Here is a 17,583-nt window from a genome sequence, read left to right on the forward strand (position 1 = left end):
ATCAGGGTGGAGAGGACCTTGCCGAGGAAGTAGGCGCTCTCGGAATGGCCTGAGGATGATTCTCTGCGGAATACGAGTTCTAAGAGCATAATGTGAGACTTGCGCGGATGAGACACGGGTACATACTATGATACTCACTCTCTTCTCCAAAGATTTTAACGCCCGCTGGGCCAGCCGCACATCCTGAAAAAAAATCAATGAGTTTTTTCTTCATGTAGTGTAGTAGTAAATCATCTTACCAATTGTCAGACAGAGTAGCATCCCTTGCTCTGTGAGCAGTCGGTAGCTCACAGGGCTTGATAAGAGCTGGAACGGAGGGTGGAACAATCCCTGGAACAAATGTCCTTTGAATTCGTAATTGGATAGGCCTATTAGGAGCCCTGTAGCTGCGCCAGTTACAATTTCAAGCAGGAAACTGGGATATTGTCTCGTTTGTTGTTTCACGCCTCGCATGAAGGCCAAGAAAACTTGGCGATGCCATAATGCACGCCCTTGTCTGACGAAACTAAGTGGCGCGCGCAAATCTCGATTATCTCGTCCCGGCGATCCAGGACTGCTTTTTTTATGCTGGCACAGATCAATGTTATCATAGCATGACAAGATATCCATCATCGTATCGGCCGAATTGGATGCCACAGGGAAATTATATCCCGCATCCACAAAACACTGTTTTGCATCCGCAGCCGCACCGAAGTAGATCTGTCGTCCACGGTTTAAGAGCAGCATATCGTCAAGAGACGAAAAAATCTCGGGTCTCGGTTGGTGAATCACACAAATTACAGTGACTCCGTGGGTTGTCAAGGACTTGAGAAGCTCGATTACCGAAAGGGCAGTCTTCGCGTCTAAACCTGATGTGGGCTCATCGAGCACGATAATTCTAGGCGCAGCGGCCAGCTCCAAAGCGATATTGACGCGCTTCCGCTCGCCTCCTGAAAGACCTCTTCCGCCTACTTCCCCGACGAGTCGATTGCGTACACTGCTTAACCCCAGACTAGTTATAAGATGGTCAACATACCGCCGAATTTCAACGTCCTTCCGCGACCCCCCGAGCCGGATCCGTGATGAGTATAGAATATTCTCCTGGACGGTCATATCAGGGAGCATAATATCATCTTGGGGGACGAGCGCCACCAGATCACGCAATCTGTTCAAAGTCAGACTTTCATGCTCGGCTAGGGAAGATTAAATCGATAGATGTACTCAGCTGGTTGGCTAGTGTTACCATTTATGAGGACCGACCCTGTAGTTGGATTGATCCTTCCACCCAGTGTTTTCACAAAAGTTGCTATAGAGCTTCGTCAGTCATGGAGCAAATACTCAGATCTTTGAAATAGAGACCCACATTTTCCTGAACCTGTCGGCCCCATTACTCCCAAAAAAGAACCTGCAGAAATGGTCCCATCCTGTGAGTACAAGGTTTCGACACTTGACCCACTTGGCCGCATGCTGAGACTGCGAAATGCCACCTCAATGCCAGGGATAGCGCCTTGAGAGTGATGTGGACGGAAGAACTGAGCGACGTGGGAGCTGCTTTCAGTAGTGGTGAACGGTGTGTTTCTTCCGCAGCATTCAATTTCCCTCTCCGAGACTGGTTCTCCCGGCTTTCCACCCAGTTTCGCACGCGAGCGGTGGCGTATCCATCCGGACAGGAACGGCCAAGCAACAAACATGACAACGACTATATCCAAAAGAACGGCATAAAGAAGCCCAGCGGTTGGGAGTTCTCTTGTACTGCCCTCTGGGCATGCAGAAAGTTTAAAGCACTTAAACGGCTCCACAGTTCCTAGCGGACAGAAATGCCCCTTAGGACATGGAATCTGACTCTGTCCTCCTGATGGACAATAGTAGCCTGGTTGGCACACAGTTGGCTCGTATGTGCCCTGTGCATGGTTGCAGATGTTGTGATGCTCCTGAAGCCTCGTCAGACGGCATTGGGTGGTGGGAGGGCAGATCTCTGGTGGATTTCCCAATTTGTTGTTGGGGCAGTGGAACCCATCGAGACAAGTCACTGTAGATGACAAGACGGATCCCTGCTGGTTGGAAAGACATGTTGTATTTGGCGAGGTGGACATCTTTACAGGTGTAAAATTGAGGAGATGGAAGGATATAAAACCCAACCGACTTTAACACGTAAATCACATAATTATGGGCTCTCAGTAAGATCCATATGGAATAGGAAACCAGAAAGCAAGACAAAATAAACAAGCTGGATCAGCTCTGATTACTAACCGGCCCTTACATCCAAGCCTCGATGCCTGTGTCGCGAGACTCGAGACACATCCCTGTCGTCGTCGCCCATCTGATGCCCGATTTCCAGGTTTGCTTGCTGCAAGTACTTGCCCTTGTAGTCTCATAACAATAGAAAGACTGATAGGCCGGATTCCGCTGTAATGATATCAGGAAAGTAAAACACTCATCTGATACTCCTACTTGCCCGCACTAATATTCTCTACATCACTACGTGATTTGTAGCATGTAAGTGGAGTAGCTCAGATACTGACACCAATACACCTTGTATCATCAAGGGATAGGCCAGCAAGGGGTAACATATCAAGGGGTATGTCAACCTTGGAACAAGGATAGCATATGGGCAGGTACGTCTAGCTCATGAAATTTGCTGAATGCCATGTACGCAGTAGCCTCTGAAAAGGTAGTCCATGATAGGTCATTTGAGTGGGGTTGGTCCGCTGTCTAGATACAAAAGAATCACTTTTCCTGTAATCGAGACTTCAGTTACTCAAAATACACTTGCGCTCAAAAGACTTTCCCATGGCTACGCCTCGGGATATTACCATTGATAACCTCAATGGCAACTGGACTCTGGTACAATTACTTTCCCCAATAAGCATTGACAGATAGTAACCACAGGTAACCTCAGAACAAGGCGCTGTCTAGTGAGGTAGACCCAATCCTCAAACTGGTACGTATCTTCGAACATATTTTCTTCTTCATCTCAGGACTTCAGTCAAGACTAATCCGGGACGAATTAAACAAATACAGCAAGAAATAAACTGGCTTTTTCGCAAGGCAATTGCCGTCACAGACATTTGTCTCAGAATTTGCACATCTCACACTTTGAATTCACAAACGGGGGAAGATGTCGTTAAAATCGACTTCCTGCAAACCCCATCCGTCGGGAGACTTGCTTCGACTACAGAGACGCGCACGCTAAACTGGAAGGCCCAGCAACATTTCGATTACTTCTTCGGAGAGGCGGAGTGCAGGAGCTCTTTCGTCCGAGCTTCCTCCGGCTCTAAGAATGATGGCCGTTTGAGACCTGACTTTGAGTTACAAGTTGGGCCACTAAACATGGATATCAAACGGTTCTTGAGAGGAGAAATATCTCCATATGCTGATAAGACAAATTCTATCTCTGAAGGATTTCTTGTAGAGGAGCCAGGGGATGGCCAAGGTCGAGGATTGTGGGTGCACACGCATGAGAGAAGTGTGAGGTCGGATTGGGAAGTAGAACAGGTAAGCCGTGCCCCCATCTCGGAGCTTATACTCGAGAGTCGATCATATGTTTGTTAGTATTGATAGATTTTTGGACAGATCTGGGGCTTTGAAATGATCGACGAGAAGCGGTACTTCACGCGCAGACTGGTCGTCACTGGCTCTAAAGGCCGACATATCTGCGGCCGATTGGTGTACGATTTCAAGGGGTATCATACCTGAGTGTCGAGAATATCGCTCATTTAGCGCACTTATAGCGCCGCTATTCTGCAGCCTAGAAGTCCGCCCAGTCGCCAATTGCTCTGATAGTCGGAGCCGAACCTATCGAGTATTAGCTCTGCTCTCTTGCAGAAATTACGGCTTCTTCACACAGTGACGAAGACAGCATTGGGGGGGCTTTCTGACTGAGACTTCGTTGGCTTCAGCAGACACTAAGAATAGACAAGACAATGAGAGAGTTTATATCCCTTGGAAGGAGTTTAATGGAAACGAAGATTGAGACTTACGCCGTGGCCCTGAAACTAAAGATTTTGGGAACTGACGTGGACTTGGTAAAACTTAAGGCTCGACACCATCTAGGCCTGTCGTATATAGCAATCTGCTTGGAGAAACACCTTATTGTCGGGACATATCTATGTCTACCGGCGCGTTCCTGCGCCAAGCTACGAACCCGGTCATGTGACTGCCAAGAACCACCGTGTTCACTGGGATCCAGGGGTACCTTCCTTCTAGACATCAATCAATCAATACAGAATACAAGACCATTGCGTTAAGCACAACTGTCCACTTAGCTGTGTACACAGGACCTAGCTGGTGATACCAACACTTATAGACCACGATTGCAGAGATATGACTTTGCGGTGATAAACCCAGTGGTGTGATCCACTCCGTGAATTACGTTAACTAGACAGCATGATGACCGATAACTAAACGCAACCTAAACTTGCAGACTAGAAAAATCGGTGATCTGCCATCAATTGCTGTTTCTAATTATGCAAGAATATCTGCGTATGAGGCTCTGTGGCGTTCCGAGAACACCTTTCTGGAAGTGGTGTGCTAGCCCGTGTTGAGCCGTGGTTCCCGTCCGTACCCGTCTGTTGTGGCTTGCATGTGTGGCTTCCTCACCCTTCTCATCATCGGGTGCATAATTTGAGGGAGAATCGCAGCCGAATGCCAAGTTGCCATACAACCAATTTCTTTTTGCGTCTGGGCTGTCCGACGACTAAAGATCATCTCCAGTTAAGTTGATGTGTACACTCCAGCGGTAAACAAAGGTTCTGCCTGATTCGATTGATATCTGCCGCATCAAGCCCTATGAATCGCATGTACCCACAAACTCCTCCATAGGTGTCATTGATGTGAGCTAAGAAAGCTTCCATGACATCCTTTGGGGCCAAAAAGTGTTTCTCAATGGCAATCAAGGGCTGTTTCAAATATGGACTTCGACGATATTTCTCGGTTTTGACCGCGGTGAGACTATCGATTAGGCCCTCAGTGCGGTGGTAATCTTCTGCGATTTCGCCGTCCGTTACACCCAACAATTTGAGAAGAATCGCAATGAATATACCGGTACGGTCTTTTCCGAGCTCGCAGTGGATGATGATCGGGTGACCGGGTTTGTTGATGATGTGTGTGAGAATTTCGCGGAATGCCGGTGCACTTTCGACAGCCAGGTGCTGGTAGATTACCATAAAAGAAGCAAGTAGGTCGCTTGCAAGCAAGGAGAAATGCTCTTGCACGGGCTTTTTACTCTTTTCCCAATCCATGGCTGTAACACTATGCACCGTGATTCCTTGCTCCGAACCTATTTGTGGGTTCGGCTGGCCATTGTCTCCGCTGGAACGCAGATCGAACACGCAACAGGCGCCGAGCTTGTCCCGTAGCGCATGGATTCCGGCGAGTGTTACATGGTCCATATTGGCGCTGCGGAATATAATACCGGATTTGACGACCTTGTTGCCTGGGACCCTGTAGCCGCCAATGTCTCGGAAGTTGTAGAAACCGTCCAGCTCCCTGGCCCAGGGTGGTCGATTTGTCTCATCGGATGGGCTGGGAGTTTTGGAATCAGATTTGTCTTTTGCTTTCCAAAAAGATCGTAGGAAGCGGAAAATGGAATTCATCGGTAAGAAAGCAACCTCACTGGTCTCGAAAAGGCCTATCATTGAACTGACAGCTAGTGGGTTCTTTGCTCGTCAATGGAGAATTATAGGACAGTGGTTGTATTCATTCATACATGAGAATTGCTGCACTTTAAGTAGGTGCGTATGGTTGGATATCTCTCAGCCAAGAACAGGGGTAAAAGCTGCCAACGTATATCCACCAGCGAATTACCTCCTCACTTCCCAATGATGTCACAAGGCTTTGCTTTATGGGCCGTCTGAATCTTGTTCCTATAGTGATCCGTGGGCTCCTTTGAGAAAGACCGTCACCACATGCATACCAGCCCAACGGAGCCAACCGGCGCGTGTGGGTGTCCTATATATCTTCATTTAGAAAAGTGAAATACTGCCTTTACCCCCTGTTTAGCATCCTTACTATAAGAGTCATTATATCTCACTATCTATATGCAAAGCTTCTTTAGGGAGACGGATCTATATACCACAAATTGAACAATCCCTTACCCTTAAATTAGGCAATAATACTATTGTGTGATTGAATCTAGCCAAACGCATGGATGAAAGGGGTATCTATATGACACTGTGGGCTACCATAGGTATGTATACACCGCAAGTTCAGGTCTATTCTTGATATTCTGTCTTTTAGTCGCGTGCGCACCCTCCGTTGCAGCCTCATCCCCCTTGGCCTCGTCTCTCTCTGACTCCCTCATTGCCCCCTTACATTGGTCCCGTAGGTTATCACAGTTTGTTTTTCCAAACCATAGCGTGTCCGCGGCCTTGATCATGCAGCAGACGTCATTCGTTACTTTTCCGTCGTCATCTCTATCGTCCGAATCTAACCCTCATGCACGAGATCCGAACCTTTCTACACCTCCATAACACTCTTCTGATTGGGTTAGTCGCTCAGGGTTGACCTCGGCCGATCGAAAGATATATCTGACTAACTCGCAAACAACACCAGACAAGCATATGAGCATCGCCGAGCTAAATGGTCAAGACAAACCTCACTCAACGGCAGAAAATCATCAGCCGTTGGTACCCGCCGGATAGAAAGCGAGAGCTTGGCTTGGCTGAAGAACACGCGAATGTTACTGAGAGCTCACCAGCGTTCCTAGACGCATAGCCTGCATACATCCAGGTTCAAGCTGTCTTCCGCAGATTGATACTTCCTTGTTGAGACTTTTCTTCAAGCAAGGGCGAAGAATGATGTTCGCAATATTGCTTTCTTCATCTTGTCGAAACCTGAAGTCTCTTCGATATAAAGTCTCGAATTCTCTCACTCAATGCTGCCTCCGAAGGGCGATTTATTTGGGTCCCATCACCTCCCATTTTGTCGATTCGAAAGTCATGTCCTCACTGATTTTCCTGACCTTGGGCTGCTTAGCAGCGCAGTACTTAATCACATCCACGTTGATGACGACTACTGTGAGCCATTCAACTTCCCGAGTTCTGGGAATTTCGCTTCTACTTTTATTTTTCTCCGTTGAGATTATTACCGTTCCCAGGCTGTACCGTCTTGCAGCTTTGCGAATGGCCCACGCTTTTTTCTCTATGGTTAGGATGATCCACAGCTTGAATCTACTATTTTTTATCAGCCTTGACAATCATATACCTGCCAAGTCACCGTCTGCCAAACGCTTCCACGTCTTTCGAAACCTACGGCTTGCCTGGAATCTTATTTCAAGCCCGCGCGGCATAGGCACTCCATGGCAAATTGAGAAAGTCCCCAAATTTCCAACCTGGGTTTCTACGCGGGATGGCTACGTCAACCGTCAAAGATTTATCATTCGTCAGTTGTCGGTCGTATTGTGGCAGTATGCTCTGTTGGATCTCCTTTACTATGGCTACATTGCTTTTTTTTCCGAACACCAAAGCTATTCACACCCGCCTGGAACGGAGTTTTTCCTCTACGATAAGCTGTCACTTGGCCGTCTCGTCGCACGATTTGGGATTGTCATGGTCTTCCTGTTGGCGCTGAAGACACTTCTTGACCTCAGTTATAGAGCTCTTTCAATTGTTGGGGTAATCACTGGCGTAACAGACGCGGAACAGTGGCCACCTTTGTTTGGGAGTATGTCGGATGCTTATACTTTCCGCAGATTTTGGGCGTACGTATCATTCATCTTAGCCCCTTAGCACCCAATACTGATACGACTTTCCAGATACTTGTGGCATCAGTGCTTGCGCTGGCCATTCTCCACTGTCGCGGAGAATATGCTCACAAGGCTTTGTCATTGCAACTGCAGTACGAGGATCCAAGGATATGCAAAAGTGATGTTGGTTTTCACCCTGTCAGCTATCGTCCATTGCCTCAGTGCAATCCTAAGCAATACTCCGGGCGGACTGGGCTTTTTGCTCATCTTAAGTCTGACACCTTTCATCATACTACTTGAAGATTCTGCTCGGAAGTACCTGCGAACTCTGGAATTACCGAAAGGCGGAATTTTATATTTAGCTCGAGGTAATGAGCCGCTTTCTAGGTTCATCGGGTATATCTGGGTTTTGTTTGGACTATTTATCACTATTCCCAGCTGTGCTTTCCCTATCATGCGACTGCCTATAAGTGAGACGCTCTTGATGCCTTACAGCTTTGTTCAGACCTACGGTTTATTTGCTGCAACTCTTGCGGTCAGTAGCCTGGGCACTGGCATCCTGCTTTGCTTTTGACCAAGGCATCAAGGGAGGGAGTCCGTTACTATTGAATTTTGCGACAACGCATAAACAACAGCGCATACGGCATGGGAAGGCACACGTGACAAGTTCAAAAGTTGGTGGGAGTAGTAGAGAGGGACAGATCGCGCAGCTCCATTTTTGTCACGGTGTGACCCCGTTGTAGTTGATAAGAGTGTTATGTTGGCACGTGCCAAGGTGGCACGTGCCCCTTCCAATGTTTCTGGCCTTTGGAGCCTCGGGTTTAGTTAGAGGCTGCATTTATTGAGATCTTTTGTGTGTCTCTTATTCAACTCTATTCTTACCTACCTAGAGAAAGAATTGAATAGTTAGATAATATCAGCCTACTCATGAACCTGCCAGCCCGGCCTTCTCAGATATGTAGAGATCGTCTGTGTAGATCGCCACTCGGTACCTTGCATACCCTGATTCCCTTGCATATCACGAGGTTGTATCCCAGCCAGATCTCTAGGTCAGATCCATTCAACTTCTGAGTCTCACTCGTCTTCAAAGAAGAAGACCTTAATCCCGGGCTGAAGACGATCAAATCAGTCCTTTACATTGAACCCAGTAAGTACATACTAACTAGTCGAAAAACCTCTCCTACAGCGAAGACTAACAAGAGTACAGCATACGAACTCCTTTAGCATTAGCATCCTCAGCATGCCTTCGAGTATTACACCCGTGTTGGTCATATCATCCCAATCTCAACCCTCAAGCCGATTCAGGCGATCTCGGAGACACAGACCCAACCGCACTCCTATTCCGGTCTACATGGATGCCAATCCGTTCATTTCTCACACTGCGCATTCCTTGACGCATTCGTTGCCTAAACATCGTACTGATGATTGTCCGCGATGTGATCGGGATCACAGTGTTAGTCTCTGCAGGCAGAGGCGGTAGTTAGGAACATGATGGGGACATGTTAATAGTCGGAAGAGGAGACAGCAGTATGGAGGATCTTAAGTTGGAGTACACTATGAAGGGTATGGGTGCAAAGTGGTCACGGCTGGGTAATACAAAAGCAATGGAATTGAGATTCTAGGTAATTCTCCTTATGTGCCAGTAGCAGCAGATCCAACAGATAGAAGCAAAAACAGCTATAATCTTCCTCGTCGTCCTCGTACCTATTCCAGTCTCATTGGTTTCGCCTCGACAGTCATCCCCTTGCAGTGCATGATAGCTTGCCCATACTGTTCACCTTCCAACAACTTCAGAACCCGAGCGAAATTATCGCGAGTCATGTCAGTGAGTTCCCTATTCTCCAGACGGATTGCGCCCACTGCATTGAAGACCCGAGCAATGAATGGATGTTTCATGATACCTGATTACGGGTTAGCAATGGGAACGCTAGGAGAAGAGCCCGACCTACTTGAATTCAAAAACTCCCAGGGAAGGACCCCGTAGATGCGGACGAAATCTGGGATATAATCACGACCTAGGCCGGACAGTCTGTCTCCGAACATGCGCGCATCAATTTCCGCCATGTTCATGTTATAGGATATCCGGCTGAGACTGTCCAGCATGATGTTGGCTTCCGCCGCGCTGATAGAGCCGTTGACGCGGAGGTAGTTGCAGAACGTTTTCTGTCTGGAGTTGAACACATGGCCCTCGAGGGGTCGGAGTCGGTGGTTCAGTTGATCGATCTCGAACTTCAGTGCTTTCTCCTGTTCGCCAAAGAGCTCGGTGCATCGTTCATCGATCCGCGATGCGTTGCATGTGTAGTCGTCCTCGCCGTCAAGAATGGAAGTCAGCTTCAAGGTCTGTTCCTCGAGATCACCGGCAATTCTTGCGTTATGGGCTTCGAGTTTGGATATAGTCTCGTTCTGTTCGTCAATCTTTCTTTGCTGGCTGCGGACCTTGAAGGACTGCATCTTGAGCTCCGAAGACTGTTTGCTGAACCGAGACAATAGGTCTTCATATAACTGCTTAAAACATGAAATGTCGTCTTCGAAGTTGAACACAATCCCAGAATCCCCGTCCTCCCTCGTCCATTGTTTAATGGCACGAGCCATATCCACCAGGTTATCATGGTTTGGCTGGAGGTAAGCCACCTCGTCTGGTTTCAATCCGTCAATCAAGTCTTGCTGATAGTCGAGCTCAGAGAGCATCGTGCCAGCATCATTGAAGATTGTTTCAGTCATCTTCACTTCTCGTTTTTCCCGTGATAACTCGATCTTGGTCATTTCCTGAAGATGAGAAGCCAGCTGTCCCTTTTGACATTTGAGATCGGCAATCGCCTTCGTCTGTTCTTCAAGCTTGATGGCCATCTTCGCCGTGTATTGCTCAAACTGGCCGAGGGCTTCTTTGTGGCATTGAGTGAGACGCGAGATAATTTTTCACTGTTCCTCCATCTCATATTCGAGACGCCTATTTTGTTTCCGAGCTTCCATAAGATTTAGTATATTATCTTGCCGTGATCGCAGCAAGTCCCACGATGTTTCATTGTCGGTAGGTGTGCTTTGATGAAGGTAGATTAGCTTGTCATAATATTTGATTTCTTCTGAAAGAAGGAGTGACGCTGTCTCGTTTCGGTTCTTGAGGTCGAGCATAGAAGCTGTCTGCTTTTGCAGATTGCCAGCCACCTTTGTGTCTTCCTCATTGAGTCCAATTAGATCTGCGTTGATCTCCGTCTGGACTGCCGTGTCTCCTGGCTTCGGTCTTTGTGAAGGCACGAATCGAGTCATTTCTTCCGTAAGATAGAATATATAGTAAAATCAAAAGGTGATATCACGAGTGATGGGTATGGAATAGTTTGATTAATAAATGAGGTATTGTTAAGAAAGATGCTGTGGACAGGGAAATTCGGCGGATATAGGTGTGCTTGGTCTCCGATTCCTTATTTGGAAGGGAACCCCTATACTGCGTAGACCCTTCGTCATAAACAGTGTAGTAACCACCTACTAAGTGAGTACTAACCTCGCCAGTATCAGTTCCGATTGCATTCTCAGTAACGCAGTCAACTGAGTCATAAAACGTCCATTCTTTTTAGAGCCTATGGCATAAGTCATACATCATCGAATAAAAAAGGCCATAGGAAGCCAGGAAATGCATTTGCATGGCCTAGCAGGTAATAGCAGGGGATTGAGGACCCCGCAAACTGACTGAAGCACAGTTTATAATGGATCGCGCTCTCTATTACGAGAGGCTGAGTGCAGCACTTGAGCTCTGGGTACCAAACGGCCCAATGCCATAGTTCCATGGCTAAGGTGCACTTGATAAGGCAGCGCGTCTGCAAGTGGTGGCGTCTTGTAACGCAAAAAGACTGCCGGTGAGGCTATACAGTATGTGCAGCCCAATGCTGGCCAAATTCGGCGCGGTGAAATCATTTCCATGTACCTCACTATCACCATCTCTTTGGGGCAGAAATCTCAGCCCGAGAGAAAGATGCAGACATGGTCTCCTGTTTTCTCCGCTGCTGAATCGCGTTGATCCCGGTGCGGTCAGTGACGGTAGTGGCATTGATGATATTGTCGAATTCTTCATCCTCGCTTGCCGCCGAGCCGGACTCAGCATCGGAATCCACATACAGCTGCTGCTGCGGCCGAGCGATCTTCTCGGGTTGCTTCTCGTCTTCTTGCTCATTCTGCTCATTCTGGAACGCTTTCGAATTCAAGATCTTGCGGCGAATCTCAGCCATTTGCTCTTCGTCTTCGGAGTCATCGGAGATCGCAAAGGGATCTTTGTCTTCTTCCTCTTCGCTATCCTCTTCGTCATCTTCGTCTCCGCTCTCATCGTCTGAATTCCGCGCAGGCAACCGATTGGTGTTACCCTTGGTCCACATATCATCTCCTCCTTCTACACGGCTGTCTTCGTACTCGCGTTCGATCTTAGCCAGCCATTCTTCTTCCGTCCTCTTGATATCTTCTTCCGTACTGCAGGCAGCGTAGCGAGCCAGAAGTTCCTTATTGATGTCCAAAAAAGCTTGCCCATAACTGAAATGTCTGAGCAGATCTTCTGCCCATTCCAAGCGACCGCAGATAGCGAAGCAAGCGGCGAGCGCCTCCACGCAGTTCAATCGCCAGGGCTTGCCGTAGTTGACCGTGTTGGCAGCGATTAGGTAGGGAACTAATAGCAAACGAGTTAGTATACGATCAGTCGAGTCCATCGTTCGATATCTCCCACGTACGCAGTCTCTCGCATTTTCCGCCAATCCGCGACCAAGGCACTTCCTTGACTCGCACCCAAGAACATTCCACCACTGCAGCACCGTATTGTTCCATGAGGTCCTTGTCGGCAGGAGAGATAATCCGCTTGGCATTTGGCCTAGTAACTTGTCAGTGCAAACCAAGGCAACATTAATGCAATACATACGAGACAATCACGCCTGAGTGCCGTTGGCCGATATGGAGCTCCCGCATTAGACCAAGCTTCATCAATCGTTTCCCTGAGCATCGCTTGGGGTCACAGTGTCCCATGTCCCAACAAGCAGCCTTGTAAGGAGGTCGCGAAGAGACCTGGCCCTCATTTTCTTCATCGCCGCGGGGCACTCGGGGGCGGGGGTTGTTGAATTTTTTGCCTCCTCCTCGCGCAAAGTTGTCTTTCTTGTGGCGGACCATAGTGAATGATGAGTGATGATTGCAGTGAGACCGATCAAAAGTAATCTGCTCTTGTAGTAATTTGTAGTGGTAGAATCAGCGCTGATTGGAAAAAGATCAAGGCCAAGCACAAGCGCCACACGTGCAAACTAACGCTCTCCGCCCGCCTCCCCATCTGCGATTGTACACATCTCCCCTCTGGACATTGTGCACTCCAGTACCACCCCATTCAACTCTTTAATACACCTTTTCTCTCTTATTTCCGTGTCGACCGCCATCCTGGAGGCTGCATCAGCGCGAATGGCAGCTAGGGACCGCTTCGGGGTCTACGCTGACCCGGGCTCTTCCCCGTTGCAGCGGGCAATTCGTGAGTTTGGTAGAGAGTGGATGCTATATGATATATACTAATGTTTGATGTTTTATAGGACGAGCCTGCGATCCTCAAAACTACGAGCCGAACTTGGCCCTGAACCTCGAAGTCGTGGACTTAATAAATTCCAAGAAAGGCAATGCGTGAGTGCAGGCACCCATGTTGGATGGCGCATACTCATGGTTCTTACTTCCTAGGCCCCGAGAGTCGGCATTTGAAATCGTTCATCTAATCAATTCGCGGAACCAAAATGTCGCATTATTGGCCTTGGCGGTACGTGGAGAGCTCCGTGGAGAGCTCAAGTGAGCTAGCTGGCGCGGGGAAGACTGACAACTTGTTTCTTAGCTACTCGACATCGCGGTCAAGAACTGCGGCTATCCCTTCCATCTCCAGATCGCCACAAAGGAATTCCTGAATGAATTGGTCCGCAGGTTCCCGGAGCGGCCGCCCATTCGGCCCTCCAGGGTGCAGCACCGCATCTTGGAGTCGATCGAGGAGTGGCGGCAGACGATCTGCCAGACATCGCGCTATAAGGAGGATCTAGGTTTTATTCGGGACATGCACCGTCTCTTGCTCTACAAGGGTTATATGTTCCCTGAAGTCCGCCGAGAAGATGCCGCGGTATTGAATCCGAGTGATGTATGTGGACCCCACATGGTATTGTTGTTGGATAGACACTGACGTTGACTAGAACCTCCGCTCTGCCGATGAGATGGAGGAAGAAGAGAGGGAAGCACAGTCTGCTAAGCTCCAAGAATTGATTCGGAGAGGAACGCCAGCCGATCTACAAGAAGCCAATCGGCTCATGAAGGTCATGGCGGGATACGATAATCGGCATAAGACTGACTACCGGGCGAAAGCTGCGGAGGAGGTTGTTAAAGTGCAGCAAAAAGCCAAGATTTTGGAGGAAATGCTACAAAATCAGCAGCCCGGGGAACCTGTCCCCGAGGGCGATGTTTTCGAGGTATGTGATGATGTGATAGTGCCAGTTGGTCGATTTCTGACGACTTTTTCTCTACTAGGAACTTGCAGGTGCCTTGCAAAGCGCTCATCCCAAGATTCAAAAGATGTGCGAAGAGGAATCGGATGATCCCGAGGCCGTTCATAAGCTACTGGAGATTAATGACAGCATACATCGCACCATCGAGCGATATAAGCTAGTCAAAAAGGGCGACCTGGATGCTGCATCTCGGATTCCGAAGGGAACACTGGGCACCTCCACCGGAGTTTCAACGAACGCAAACAACGAGCTCTCGTTGATCGACTTCGATCCGGAGCCCGAACCCAGCTCCAACGGCAACCAGACTGGACCAGCCCAGGGTGGCAGCTCGTTGGAAAATGACCTGCTTGGTCTTTCATTAGGTGACCAAGGATCCTCTACTGGGGGTGGTATCTCCCTTGGGTCATCCAGTAAGTACTGTGGCGCATCCCTGCTGTATCACCACTGACCGGTATTAAAGACAACTTCCCGTCCATGTCAGCAAGCTCAACACCACCTGCTCCGTCACAGCCTCAACAACAGGCGTCGACAGCATTCAAGCCTAATTATGATATCCTTGCTTCTTTGAACAATTCGCGACCTGTCTCTCAATCTCCCACACCCGTCATGGGAGTCTCGCCTCAAGTCCAGGCTACAGCGAGCCCGCCGCCAGCGGCCGATCCATTTGCGTCTCTCGTCTCTGCCAGTCCACGGGCAACATCTAGTCCTTTCCAACCACCGCAAGGTCAGCCCGCTCCCGCTTCGTCTTCATTGCTTGACCTGGTCGGAGGCCCGGGTCCGTCTCCGCAACCGACGCGGCAGGCCGCAGCCGAAGACGATGAATGGGACTTTGCATCCTCACTGCCAGCCGGCAATGCACTGCCCTCGACCAACAAGATTCAAGTCCTCAACTCCCAACTCCGCGTGGACTTTGCTGCACGTCGTTTGCCGACCCAGCCGCGCCAGATCCATGTCGTAGCTCACTTCTCAAATACAACCAGCCAACCCATTTCAGAGCTTCATTTCCAGGTCGCTGTGGAGAAGGTAAGCTATTCACGCTTTTTTGTGATGTCTCACCTTCCAGATTGATATACTGACATCTCGCTAGGCTTACACACTCCAGCTTCGACCACAATCAGGCCGAGACATCGCACCTGAGCAGCAGAATGGCGTCCAGCAAGAGATGCTGATGGACGGTATTGACTCTGGGAAGGGCAACTCAGTCAAGATCCGGTACAAGGTGTCTTACAAGCTCGGTGGTGAGGCACGCGAGCATCAGGGCATGGTGCCACCTCTCGGCATCTCCTAAGCAATGATCCACCCATTTACTTTGTATTGCTGTTTTCATCTGTGTTACCCGATTCTTCCCTCTAGGTCTGTCTGATGAGTCTGTGCTGAGCTAGCATCCACACCTGTTCTAAGCGTTGCGGTTGTACGATTTGATGCTGGTAACTCCTGTCCAGCGCAGCATCATCGGGGTCCTTCTCTAATCGATGTCGTTTCCTTGGATTTGCACTCATTGAGAACTTAGCGTCCTTTTGTTCATCTATTCATGCTGTTCATCAAGATTTCATATGACTTTTTCCCCCCTTCGGCGACGAAGAGATGAATGAAAACATAGATCGACCGCAAAGAGACAAAGTACCTGGGCAATTAGAAAGACATCGACGAGCCAATCCCGTTCTCTACAGCGAGAAAGACTTTCAATCTTCACTTGTCCATTTTAATCCACTGAGAGTGACCGTACTATCCTACCCAATAACCATCACAAACCCCGCCATGAGGAAGTCCACGCCAGGACTCCATGGTCTCCATCTCCAGAGACTCCAAATGAGCACATTCTCACATAATGCTGACTATCCTCAGAACGATGGAACGAGGTAGCAAAACGGTCAAACCACAGGAACTCCGCCTACTAAATCGCCCCCCAGCCCCGGTACTTGGTGAGCACGCCAGGCACCAACTGCCGTTTTCGGCATTTAAGCCTGAAGATCTCGGTCGATCCGGCAATTAAGGATTGCGCGGTGACTCAGCCGCAACCTGCGATTTCAATGGCTAGTACTTTTGTCCATATACCGAGTATCTGTACCGAGTATCTACGGCGTGGGGGGATTTTCTCTACTTTGATGCTTTTTTGCCTCCCCGATCGGAGATTGCTTAGTTTGTCTCTCCGACTCGGAGATGGGACTGTTTTGGCAGGTGCTGTCGCTGATCGGAGTGGGGGTTTCTGTCACTGGGAATTGCTGAAGAAAATGCTTGATCGCAGATCTGCACGGTTATTCTTATCCTGACACTAGTACGACGGAGTACTACGGAGTACTAGTCTCCACGGCGTTCTCCGTTGTCGATGCAGTGGGCCTGCGATCGGCGATGTGCCGACGTTGATCGGGATCGATCGCCTAGCTAGGCCCTAGACTCCACATAGTTAATCGTTGAGGAGCGGGCCTCATCCGTATACTACAACAAAATTTTAGGATTGTAGGATTTGTTTCAGACGGTTTTCAACGGTTCTAGACGGGGCAAGAGTAGTAAGACCACCGGGCAATGTGAAGAAATCTGATATCGAATTCTTCCGGGAACCCGTCTCAAAATCGCTTAGTCTCGGCCGGCCGCCGGACCAGAGGGCTAGACCTAGACCGGTGGCCTATCTGTCAGTTTTCTCTAGAGCGTGTGTTTTTCCATGGAAGATGAAGCTCCTGTCTGATCGTAACTTCGTTGGTACAATAAATCCATTGTTCTGTCAACTCGCTTAGTTGGTGAAAGAGAATATTCATAGTACGTGATTAAGATCGTTATTTGTTGAGTATACCCTTGGCCTGTACAACATCAGATAACTATAAGATCTCCGTGATAATCTGCCCGGTGGCTGTGCCGGAAATGGGTATCCGACTATTTCCGGTACCCCGAGTACGACTTTGCTGATACCGCCATACCGGTAACCCGGGTCCCGATCATAATCATATCTAGACTCCCTGCCCTAGGGCCTAACCATATCTAGGCGGCTGGGCAGGGCGAACGGTTATCAGGGGAATCCGTTAGAACGCGATCCAGGCCTTGGTCTGGAAAGGCAACAATAGGAACCCAGATATACTGATATAGCACTAGCTTGGCAGGGCTGATGTCCTCCGACTCCTTTAGTCTTGACCCATTCTGCTGGCATTTCACACACGTTGTCGAACATTCCCCGAAAGACTACTACTGCAGCCGATCGACCGTGCAGCAACCTTATTCAGTTCTAGGTTATTGTCTTATTGGTCTGCTAGGTATAACTTTATACTGTACGTTCCTATAGAGTATAGAATATGAATGTAGATTGTAGCCCTGCTGCCGTGCACATAGTACGGAGTACTGATGGGAGATTAGGTTTAGGGCCTAGGCTGAGCACGATGTGGACCAGGGCACCAGACCGATCCGGTCATCACGTAGTTCCATGTCCCCTCGAAGGCACCTTCGTTC

At 48.9% G+C, this 17,583-nt stretch overlaps 6 protein-coding genes across 6 annotated transcripts; 2 read left to right on the top strand and 4 right to left on the bottom strand.

Annotated features, from left to right (window-relative positions):
• Nucleotides 1-210: 210 nt before the first annotated feature.
• N7515_006834 (uncharacterized protein) lies at nt 211-2,072 on the bottom strand (the record flags this gene model as incomplete). The annotated part of the gene is made up of 2 exons (XM_056667578.1): nt 211-1,172; nt 1,436-2,072. 2 exons carry the CDS (start codon nt 2,070-2,072, stop codon nt 211-213), a joined length of 1,599 nt encoding a protein of 532 aa, XP_056521174.1.
• Nucleotides 2,073-2,769: 697 nt separating this feature from the next.
• On the top strand, nt 2,770-3,675 carry N7515_006835 (uncharacterized protein; the record flags this gene model as incomplete). The annotated part of the gene is made up of 4 exons (XM_056667579.1): nt 2,770-2,823; nt 2,879-2,920; nt 3,001-3,474; nt 3,553-3,675. The coding sequence occupies 4 exons, from the start codon at nt 2,770-2,772 to the stop codon at nt 3,673-3,675; spliced, it is 693 nt and encodes a 230-aa protein (XP_056521175.1).
• Nucleotides 3,676-4,682: 1,007 nt separating this feature from the next.
• N7515_006836 (tyrosine-protein phosphatase) lies at nt 4,683-5,615 on the bottom strand (the record flags this gene model as incomplete). The annotated part of the gene is made up of 1 exon (XM_056667580.1): nt 4,683-5,615. One exon carries the CDS (start codon nt 5,613-5,615, stop codon nt 4,683-4,685), a length of 933 nt encoding a protein of 310 aa, XP_056521176.1.
• A 3,752-nt stretch (nt 5,616-9,367) lies between these two features.
• On the bottom strand, nt 9,368-10,927 carry N7515_006837 (uncharacterized protein; the record flags this gene model as incomplete). Its single annotated transcript, XM_056667581.1, has 3 exons — nt 9,368-9,564; nt 9,613-10,545; nt 10,609-10,927. 3 exons carry the CDS (start codon nt 10,925-10,927, stop codon nt 9,368-9,370), a joined length of 1,449 nt encoding a protein of 482 aa, XP_056521177.1.
• Nucleotides 10,928-11,586: 659 nt separating this feature from the next.
• On the bottom strand, nt 11,587-12,799 carry N7515_006838 (ribosome biogenesis TSR3 family protein; the record flags this gene model as incomplete). Its single annotated transcript, XM_056667582.1, has 3 exons — nt 11,587-12,308; nt 12,370-12,506; nt 12,555-12,799. 3 exons carry the CDS (start codon nt 12,797-12,799, stop codon nt 11,587-11,589), a joined length of 1,104 nt encoding a protein of 367 aa, XP_056521178.1.
• Nucleotides 12,800-13,078: 279 nt separating this feature from the next.
• Nucleotides 13,079-15,436, top strand: N7515_006839 (VHS domain protein; the record flags this gene model as incomplete). The annotated part of the gene is made up of 8 exons (XM_056667583.1): nt 13,079-13,145; nt 13,204-13,291; nt 13,346-13,421; nt 13,494-13,787; nt 13,840-14,112; nt 14,171-14,558; nt 14,609-15,171; nt 15,236-15,436. The coding sequence occupies 8 exons, from the start codon at nt 13,079-13,081 to the stop codon at nt 15,434-15,436; spliced, it is 1,950 nt and encodes a 649-aa protein (XP_056521179.1).
• Between the last annotated feature and the right edge of the window lie 2,147 nt (nt 15,437-17,583).

The sequence above is a fragment of the Penicillium bovifimosum genome (genome assembly GCF_028826915.1).
Source record: "Penicillium bovifimosum strain IBT 22155 chromosome Unknown utg000005l_segment0_segment0, whole genome shotgun sequence".
Taxonomy (NCBI): Eukaryota; Fungi; Ascomycota; class Eurotiomycetes; order Eurotiales; family Aspergillaceae; genus Penicillium; species Penicillium bovifimosum.